Source organism: Orycteropus afer, unplaced genomic scaffold (assembly GCF_000298275.1).
Source record: "Orycteropus afer afer isolate SDZICR_OR568_19922 unplaced genomic scaffold, OryAfe1.0 scaffold00314, whole genome shotgun sequence".
Lineage (NCBI taxonomy): Eukaryota > Metazoa > Chordata > Mammalia > Tubulidentata > Orycteropodidae > Orycteropus > Orycteropus afer.
In genome coordinates, this window is record NW_006921901.1 from 4,250,132 (window position 1) to 4,260,279 (window position 10,148).

At 42.3% G+C, this 10,148-nt stretch overlaps 1 protein-coding gene across 1 annotated transcript in view; it reads right to left on the bottom strand.

Annotated features, from left to right (window-relative positions):
- Nucleotides 1-10,148, bottom strand: part of CCDC175 (coiled-coil domain containing 175) — an 89,913-nt gene that overhangs the window by 61,050 nt on the left and 18,715 nt on the right. The window contains exons 4-5 of the mRNA XM_007951888.1: nt 7,784-7,919; nt 1,615-1,843 (exon numbers count right to left, since the gene is read on the bottom strand). Coding sequence (XP_007950079.1) covers nt 1,615-1,843; nt 7,784-7,919 — 365 coding nt within the window. The remainder of the gene's footprint in view (nt 1-1,614; nt 1,844-7,783; nt 7,920-10,148) is intronic.

The following is a 10,148-nucleotide window of genomic DNA, read 5'->3' on the forward strand; positions in this document are numbered from 1 at the left end:
CAGTTCAAACCCACTAGCCACTTCTCAGAAGGAAGGTTGGGCAACCTTCTTCCATAGAGATACTGCCTCAGAAACCCAAGGAGGGGTCGTTATGAGTCAGATATGACTCGATGGCAGTAAGTTTGTTTTGCTTTTTTTTATACATAGTCTGATGTCCTGACTGCTGCTTCCATTGGCATTGATTGTAGAATCAAGCAATGTGAAGTCTTTGACAACTTCTATCTTTCTCCATTTCTCGCAACGCTGCTTATTGGTCCAGTTGTGAGGATTTTTGTTTTCTTTATATTGAGATGTAATCCATACTGCAGACTGTATTCTTCAACCTTCATCAGTAAGTGCTTCAAGTCATGCTCACTTTCAGCAAGCAAAGATGTGTCATGAGCATATCACAGGTTGTTAATGATTCTTCCTCCAATCCTGATACCACATTCTTCTTCATATAGTCCAGCCTCTTGGATTATTTGCTCAGCATATAGATTGAATAAGTATGGTGAAAGGACCCAACATTGATGCACTCTCTTCTTGATTTTAAACCATGCAGCGTCCCCTTGTTCTGTTCAAATGACAGCCTTCCGGTCTATGTACAGGTTCCTCATGAGTACAATCAAGTGTCTGGAATTCCCATTCTTCTCAATGTTGTCCACAATTTGTTATGATCCACACAATGAAATGTGTTCAATAATTCATTACAGTGGCCACACAGAACCTACAAACAATACTCATGATTATGGGGTTTATTAGGGAAGTAATATGTTATAGGACCAACAGACCTATGTTTATAACCAGATATTATGACATAGAACTCATCAAGAAGGCAACATCAGGAGCTCAACACTAGTTCTTATCATAAGCTAAGCCCTGACTTACAGGGAAAAAACTGCTGGAAACACCAAATATTGAGAGAGCCCTGTCTTTCATTGGGCAAATAGAGGCAGAAGAAGAGGAAACAATCATAAGCCACTAGGACAGTGAGTGAGTTTTGAAATGGCATAGTAGATATCTCAGCCTCTCCCTGCCCCCTCCCCTCCCCCAACAGGGACAGAACAGGATGGAGCAGTCATCCTGACCATTGCCCTGTCCCCACTCCACTGTCACAAAATTGCTGGTCTCAAACCATACTTTTCTCTTTGGGGCCCTGGGTTTTTACCAGCTCTCTACAGACTACTACTCTTGCAGATTCATCCAGCAGGAGCAGGAGCAGCAGGCTCTGGTGGGATTAGGAACCTTGCCTGAGCACCCCAGTCCTCTCCATATAAACAGCCTCAGAATGGTCAAAGGAGTCTGAGGAAATGAAGGCAAATGCCTTGCTCTTATAGGGCTACATATGAGCAAGGGGCCCACCTCAAGGTTTCAAATCCTGTCACTTATATTCATTCCCACGACTTGAGATGCTACTATACAATGAATATCTTCCCCAAGAGTTCCAAGCGTCCTTCAGTCTCTGGCTCTTTTCCAATTCTATGCTGATAAAAGATACCACAAAAATAAATAAATAAATAAAAGATACTACAGAGAGAACCTACAAGCCTTTAGAACAAATACATTATTTTCCATATCCTTCCCTACGTTCTGTTCAGTTCTATACCTTTTGAAAAAATAAATCCTGCCATTTACCTGTAAACTCAAGTTTTGTTTTCTTAACAAATATTCCTTTCTGTCTTTTTCCATTTTCTCCTCGGCCTCTTCAATGCATTTTTTCTGCAATTCAAGTTCTTCTTTCTCCAAGTTTATCTTGGCATAAATCTCATTTATGTAAATAGTTGCAGCAGCTTTGTTTTCCATCGTGTGGTTGAGTGAAAGAACAAACTTTTCATGCTCCTTCTGTAACGTCTCTTGCTTTTTCCTAGGAGAAAATAACCATTCATGACATAAAAAAAATACACTTGAAGGAAGGAAATTTAAAGTCAATTTGGTGAGATAAATCACCTTAAAGTGAGGAAATTGTAAAAGATAATTATTTTATAATTGTGCTTGTAGTTGTCTAAACTCAGTTGAGATGACAGAAGGAAACACGAAACAAGTGTCAATTTTGCAACTGTTTTCCACTGAAAAAAATGTAACACAGACTTGTCTCTCCCCACCCATCCCCACAGACCAGGGCAGGGTTCAGATAGTAACTATGGGATTGTGGTGCAGTGAATTACTTAGTATGGCTCTGCTAGCCATGGTCTGTGACTCCTACCAGATGACTGACTGGAACTACACATATATAAGGTGCTTGTGCTCCACCAAGGGGATTAGACAGCTTGTTAATAATGTAAATAAGGTACATCCCTATGGAAGTAGAACCATGGGAAAAAGGTGTATGGAACCCTAACGTGGGGATTGGTCAGTTTTACCATTCCATTAGGCTTAAAATGAACCATCCCAGAGACAGAAAGGGGGATCTTACTGTCATCAAGAAAGAATCAGGAGTGCAGCACATCCTTGGACCTGAGATCCCTGTGCTGGGCCCCTTTGACGGAGAGACAGCAGAAAGATGACAGAAATGGTAGAGAGAAAGCAACAGCAGAGGCAGCAGAACTATCAGACCAACAGGAAACAGAGCAGAGGGCTTGCAAGGCCAAGGAGCAGGAGAAAGCTGAGTGACTTCAGGAAGGAGGCCTGCTGGCAGAGTGGGGTGTGCATCTATTGGCAAAGCTAGAAAAGCTCTCTAATACTTAGCTGAGCAGAGCCAAGCTGAGCTGGCCAGGCCAAGAGGCTGAGGGCCCTAGAGAGGTGTGCCTGCAGGTATGGCTGAGGGGAGGTTGTCCTGATCAAAGAATTGTATCCTGAGCATTCTTGATCCTGAATTGTAACCTATTACTTCCCTAATAAACTCTATAATCACAAGTATTGTCTGTAGGTTCTGTGTGGCCACTGTAATGAATTACTGAACACAGAAGAGAAGTAGAGTGCTGTGGGAGGGACAGTTGTGTTAGAATTGGTGGAAAGGTACAAAGGTGGTGGCATGTCTGACCTCTGCCTCATGGGAATTAGCCTTGAGCTGATTCTGCTGACGGTGATTCTGTCTCCCCATTGTGAAGTCAGAGGAAGAAAGAGGAAGCCACCTCCATGCCTTTTTGCAGGGGTATTTTGGTTTAAGGTGTAAAATGACTCAGAGAGTTTTGACTGGGTCGATGGGATCTGGCCAGATGTTTTGATATACAGGTAGTCCCCAGGTTATGAACATCCAACTTTCAGACAGCTCCTATGTGCCCTCTAAGCAAGACTTCTGATTCGAACCAGTTCTGTCATGGCTGAGGAGGTGAAACTGGAACAGACCTGAATTTTTACCATTTGAGTGATTCGTCATGGTAACCAGAATGGGAAAAATTATGGGTGGAAACCCTGGCAGGGGAGACACTGAAGAGGTTCAGGGAACCCCTTCAGGAACCTGATGTGTGACTGGATTATTGGCAGGGCTGTGGAGAGCCACACATTCAAAGTGACACAGTTGGCCACCCTCTTTGAGCAGGCTGCTGCTGTTTCATCTCTGCTCACCAGTTCCAACCCCTGTTTTAATGTTATGTAAATTTATCCTCACTTTGAAAGGATGGAACCAACCTCTACTAACATCAAATTCTTCGTCACTTTCACCTTCACTTGCTGCATGCATGTGTAACTTTTAAATCATTAAAAAGGCTTTGAGCCTTTTCTTGCAATACCATAAAGCTAAATAAATCTGTTCTGACTGGCCTACAAATTCGAATTAAAGATACACTCAGGAACAGGTCTCATTCGTAATCCAGAGATTGCCTGTATAGCATTGCCCTATCTATCTTATCATCCTAAAATAAAGTAGTTAAGCCAAAGAAAGATAAACCTCTCACTACATTTCTCGCCAACTTCTGATGCAGGAGGCATAGAAGAAAGCAAGCCTTCCTCTGATGAAGTTAGCGGGGGGGGGGGGCAATGCTCTTAAAGGGTGGAGTCCACCTTCACTGTTCAGAGTGAAACCTAAGGTGCTTGAAAGTCAATTTGAACCCTCCTATCTTCTCCCAAGGAGCTCTGGTGGCACAGTGCCTAAGGCATCTGACTAGTAACCAGGTTGGTGGCTCAAACTCACCAGCTGCTCCCTGGAAGGAAGATGGGGCAGTCTACTTCCATAAATATTTACAGCCTTGGAAACCCAATGGGGGTCGCTATGATTTGTAATTGACTCAATGACACTTTGTTGTTGTTATTTGCCATCGAATTGGATCTGATTCATAGCTACTCCTCCTTGGGTTTCTGAGGCAGTATCACTATGGAAGCAGATTGCCCAACCTTTCTTCTGAGGAGTGGCTGGTGGGTTTGAAGCACCAGCCATCTGGTTAGCAGTCAAGTAAGTGCCTTAGGCACTATGCTACCAGAGCTCCTTCAATGACACTAGGTTTGGTTTTTGGTTTTATCTTCTCCCAGCCACAGCTGAGTCTGGATTCCAGAGGAGACAACCTCATACTTCTGCTGCTGGCCATATCAATCATGAGGAAAACATTAAGATCATGAGAAATATATACCCCAGGATTAACAAAAAAAGATTTGGAGGAGGAGCAATTGGTGTCATTTCTATATTTTCCTTTTTAAAGCCCCCACAACCTAAGAGTGCTTTTCCATTTTTCTAGTGCTCAGGGTTAAACACTGTTTCATTCCAGTAGATCATGTATGAAGGCCCAGGAAAATGAAAACAGGCTGTTGCTGAGTTTCGTTTGCAGAAATTGACTCCACAACAAGAATGAAATAAAAAGAAGCCTGAGATAGAGGCTCAGTGAGGGGCTAGGTAGTGGGTGCTTTGTGGCTTCAGCATAGGAAGCCTTCTAAGAATAAATCAGCCCCAGAATCAAGTTCAGGTAGTCTCAGGGAAGCATAAAAACAAAACAAATAAAAGAACTAATTAGGTATACGATGATGGTTGGAAATGAGAGACATTACAGACTGCACGTGGAACATAAAGAAAACAATTCAAAGAGCTAGAATGAATCCAACTTTCGAGGACGGTCCAAGAGAGTTGTGCTCACCACAAAAGTTGTGCTCATCATAAGCATGTGGGTACCCTGATACATACACTACTGTATACTCTATATTATTATATATATTTAATAAATTGTTAGAAAGAATGGATACAGACATGATGCTAGCTCACCAAGCAACCAGCTTCTGCTTGTAATTTCTTTCCATAAAGATTTGTCTCAAGCACAGTTCTCAAAGTGTGGTCAGGACCAGCAGGACCAGCATTATCTGGGAACTTACTAGTAATGCAAAACTTCAGGCCCCACGCAGACCTGGATCAGAAACTCTGGAGTGGGTTCTGGTAATTTGTGTTCTAACAAGCACTTCAGGTGGTTCTGATGCATGCTTACACTTGAGAATGGAGGTGATACGGTGCTGAGCAGCTGATGAGTGCCCAATCTGGGTATTATCTTATTATTCACTTATCTATTAATATTCTACTTTATATAGAGGTCTCTGGTGATTGTGGATAATATGTACCACACACAAATCTGCATGTGAAACTCCAATAGTGATTCCAAAAACCAAACCCACTGTCCTTGAGTCAATTCCAACACATAGTGACCCTTTAGGGCAGAGGAGAACTGCCCCCACAAGGTTTCCAAGGCTGTAAATCTTTATAGAAGCAGAATGCCTTATTGTTCTCCAGTCAAGTGGCTGGTAGGCTTGAACTGCCAACCTTTTAGTTAGCAGCTGAATGCTTCAACCACTATACCACCAGAGTTCCTCAACAGTGTTTAGAGTATGCAATATTTTGCAAACTTAGGAATTCATGAACTTTCTTATTTACAGAGTATCTCCCAGAACAAGTGTTCTGTGAGGCCTACTTTGGTAAACACAACTCTGGGCCTTGCTAGCCCTGGATTTCTGATGCTTTGATTTCTTGGGTACCAAGCAACTCTCTGATAATATTTTAGTTTCACAGGAAGATTATTTTATGATGAGAGAACTATGGTTAGGGCTCTTTGAACATTTCTCACTCTGGCAAAACAACAATTTCGTATTTTGTCAGCCTTACAAATTTACTCACAGTGCTGAGTTATTCTGCAGGGTTTGTCTATTCTTCCCTTCTTTTGGAATCTCTCTCTTCCTCTCATGAGCTAGGTAAGTCAAGAGTTGTGATCCCCATTTAACAGATGGAGAAAATGAGGCCCACAAGGGGAAAGTCATGGTCTGAGGCAACACAGATCAGGCATGAAGGGATGGAAACTAACAGAAGTGGCTAACACCACTGGCTAGTGGTGGTCACATTGATTATCTCTTTTAATCACATATAAAATATGGGACCCTCTTCTGGGAACTGATGCCATTCTCAGCCCTTCAGTAGATTATGACAGAATTTCTTTAAGGAACTAAGTTAGATACAACATATTTGATTTGAGACTATAGTTACAATACAATAAAAACCAAAAAACAAACTCTTGGTGCCAAAGGGGCAGGGAGGTGGCATCTTCTGACTTCCTCTAACTACACAAGAGGAAGACAGAATCACCATCAGCAGCCCAAGGCCTATTCCTGTGAGGCCAGACATGCTGCCTCCCTCCAGTCCTTTCACTAGCCCTGACACCAACAGTCCCTCCCACAGCACTATGCATTCTGCTGGGCTCAACAGTTCGTTGCAGTGGCCATGCAGAATTCAGACACTACTCACAGATTATGGGGTTTATTAGGGAAGCAAGAGGCTACACCTCAAATTCAGGAATACACTCAGGATTCAGTTCCTCAGTCAGGACAGTCTCCCCTCTGCCATGCCCTTAGACACACCTCTCTGGCCCTTGGCCTTTTGGCCTGGCTTCTGCCTCTGTGGGCAAAAAAAGTCTGCCACTCTGTCCCATGCCTCTTGGTTTCATTGGTGCCATCTCTCAGCTGGGCATCTCTCTTTCAGTAACAGGTCTGTCTCTCAGCAGCTTATCTCTCTCAGCCAGCAGTAAGAGCTATTCCTCCTGTCTCTAAGAGGGCTCACTTTAAGCCCAGCAGAGTGGCAAAACCAACCAATCCCAACACCAGAATTCCTCATACCCGAGAAAGAGCAAGCTTCCCAGAAAATTACTTTGTGCTGCTCTCAACAGAAAATACCACAGGTGGATAACTTTAACAATCAAGAGCTACTTAGTTGCTCACAGCAAATCCCACCATGGAGTTTACAAAGACTTATGGCTAGAAAAGCCACACTATGTAATTTACTACACCGCACTTAGCCATTTAATTGATTTCAACTCATAGTGACCCCATGTGTTACAGAGTAGAACTGTTTATGAAACAGTTCAGGTTTTCTTGGCTGAAATATTTACAGAAGCAGATCAGAAGGCCCTTCATCCATGGTGCCACTGGGTGGGTTTGAACGACCAATCTTTAGGTTAGCAGTCAAGCACAATTTTTTTTGTGCCACCCAGGGACCTTACAATACAATACCCAGTAAGCTCTCTTGTGTTGTTGGTGGTGGTTTATAAAATGAATTCTACTCAAATGAAAACTAAAACCACCATGGGCCTCTGCCTGAGGGGGCATGCTAGGCAGTGGATGATTTACAAACAGCACCTCCTAATGGGAAGCTGCGCTGCCTTTGAAATTTTACATGTCTCCTGGCTGCAATGGTTGAAGATTCTCTGTTTCCCTCTCTAGCCCTTTGGAGCCAACACAAACCCCACATCAGCCTGGGCCATCTCCTTCCAAAACTGATCTCTACCTCTCCATTGCCCTGAACCACCAGCTCAGATCAGAGGTCAAACTTCTTAGGATAATCCTCCATTCCAGCCCCAAGCCCCCCCACCCAGACACCATTGACCACAAATCCTAAATGAAAAATACTTACCCCAGAGCTTCATTATTTGCTTTCAATTCAAGTATTATTTTCTTCAGAAATGCTATGTCAGAATCGATGTTTGTAACTCCCTTATGTAACTGGCTTATCTCAAAAAGATTTAATTTGCGAGCATCTCTGACACACTCTTAAAAATAAGTGGAAATGTTACTCAATTGAGAAAGAGCATAACCATAAATACTGACTTTTCAAATCATAAACAAATCAAATCATTCTCTGAAGTATTCTTTTTATTATATCCTGGTACCAGACACCTCTTACTCACTACTTTGGATCCTCTCAATCTCACCATTGATTATTTCTCTTATCTTAGCTCCTACCATGGTGATCAGCTTTCTAAAGGCTTGAACAACTTCACTCAGGGACAGACCAACAGACTTGGTTCCTGATTGCTCCATGCACTTCTCAGCTTCTGGCTTAGGAATATCCAATTGCTTTCACCATGGAACTTCTTTAGACAACCCACACACATGCATGTGTAACACAGAAGCAAGGGAAGTTGGGTAAGTATCTGATCATTGGTAGACAGGATCCGGTACATAAATATGTCTCCCTTTTCTCACATTGATGGAGGCCACACTGTGTCTTAGGAGTATGGTTTCATGATCAGTTAGGTGCATTTAGCATGGTCAGTTTCATAAGGCACCTTCTTATTGGCTTTTCCTTTTCCCCTGCTTTAGTCTCCTTATCTTAACCTCTTACTCTTTGTATTGCACTTCCTACTAAAATAGCAGCACAAAAGCCATTGCCACAAGCTTTGCTTTCTGGGGAACTCAGTATTAAAGAACTAAGTATTCACCAGTAAATAACAAATCAGTATAATCACGTATCACTTCAGGGGATATTTCAGTGCATAAAAAATAGAGGGTTAAAATGCATGAATTTTTGAACACTGTTTAGAAATGTCTGGGGCACCCATTTCTACACAGCAAATTCCATAGAAGGTAGCTGGTAGCCATGAGAGAGCTAGGCTATTTTCTTCTAGTTCTTCGAGGCTACAAATTAAATAGTTCATTATATCAGGGCCTCTCAAACTCTGCATCTCAAATTCACATATGCATCACTTGGAGATCTTGTGAAATGCAGATTCTATTCAGTGGGTCTGGGATGGGCCCAAAAGTCTCTCTTTCTAACATGTTCTCAGGTAAACATGATGCTGCAAGTGCAAGGATGGCCCTTTGAATAGCCAAATTTTATAACATAAAACTAAATCAATGCATTTGATTAAGCATCTTGTATCAAGAACCTTATATAAACTAAATGATATTTTTTCCCTTCAAAAACACTTTTCTTGGTTATAAAAGTAATGTTGTTGTTGTTAGGAGCCATCTAGTAGGCTCCAACTCATAGTTACCCTGTGTACAGCAGAATAAAACACAGCTCAGTCCTGCACCAGCCTCACAATCCTTGGTATACCCGAGACCTTCGCTGTAGCCACTGTGTCAGTCCATTTCATTGAGGGCCTTCTCTTTTTTTTTTACTGATGCTCCACCTTACCAAGCATGATATCCTTCTCCAGGGAATGGTCCCTTCTGACAACATGACCAAAGTGGGTGAGACCAAGTCTGGCCATTCTCGCTTCCAAGGAACATTCCAGCTGCACTTCTTCCAGGACAGATTTGTTCATTCTTCTGGCAGTCCATGGTACTTTCACTGTTCTTCACCAGCACCACAACTCAAAAGCATCAACTCTCCTTTAGTCTTCCTCATTAATTGTCCAGCTTTCACATGCATATGAGGCTACTGAAAACACCAAGGCTTGGGTTAGGTGCACCTTTGTCTTCAAAGAGACATCTTCGCTCTTCGGCACTTTAAAGAGGTCCTTTGCAGCAGATGGACCCAGTGCAATACGTCGTCTGATATCTTAACTGCTACTTCTTCATTGATTGTAGATCCAAGTAAAATGAAATTCCTGACAATTTCAATCTTTTCTCCATTTATCATGCTATGGCTTACTGGTCCAATTGCGAGGACTTTCGTTTCTTTATGTTGAGTTGTGATCCACACTGAAGACTATAGTCTTTGATACTCATTAGTAAGTGCTTCAAGTCATCTTTTCGTCCAGTAAGTCAGGTCATCTTTTCTCCCAGCAAGCAAGGCTGTGTCATCTGCATATCGCAGGTTGTTAATGAGTCTTCCTCCACATAGTCGAATGCATTTCCATTGTCAATAACCACAAGTAAACATCTTTCTGTTATTCTTTGCTTTCAGCCAAGATCCATCCAACATCAGCAATGATATTCCTTATTCCACGTCCTCTTCTTCAATCTATATGCTGAGCAAATAATCCGAGAAGCTGGATTATATGAAGAAAAACGTGGTATCAGGATTGGAGGAAGAATCATTAACAACCTGA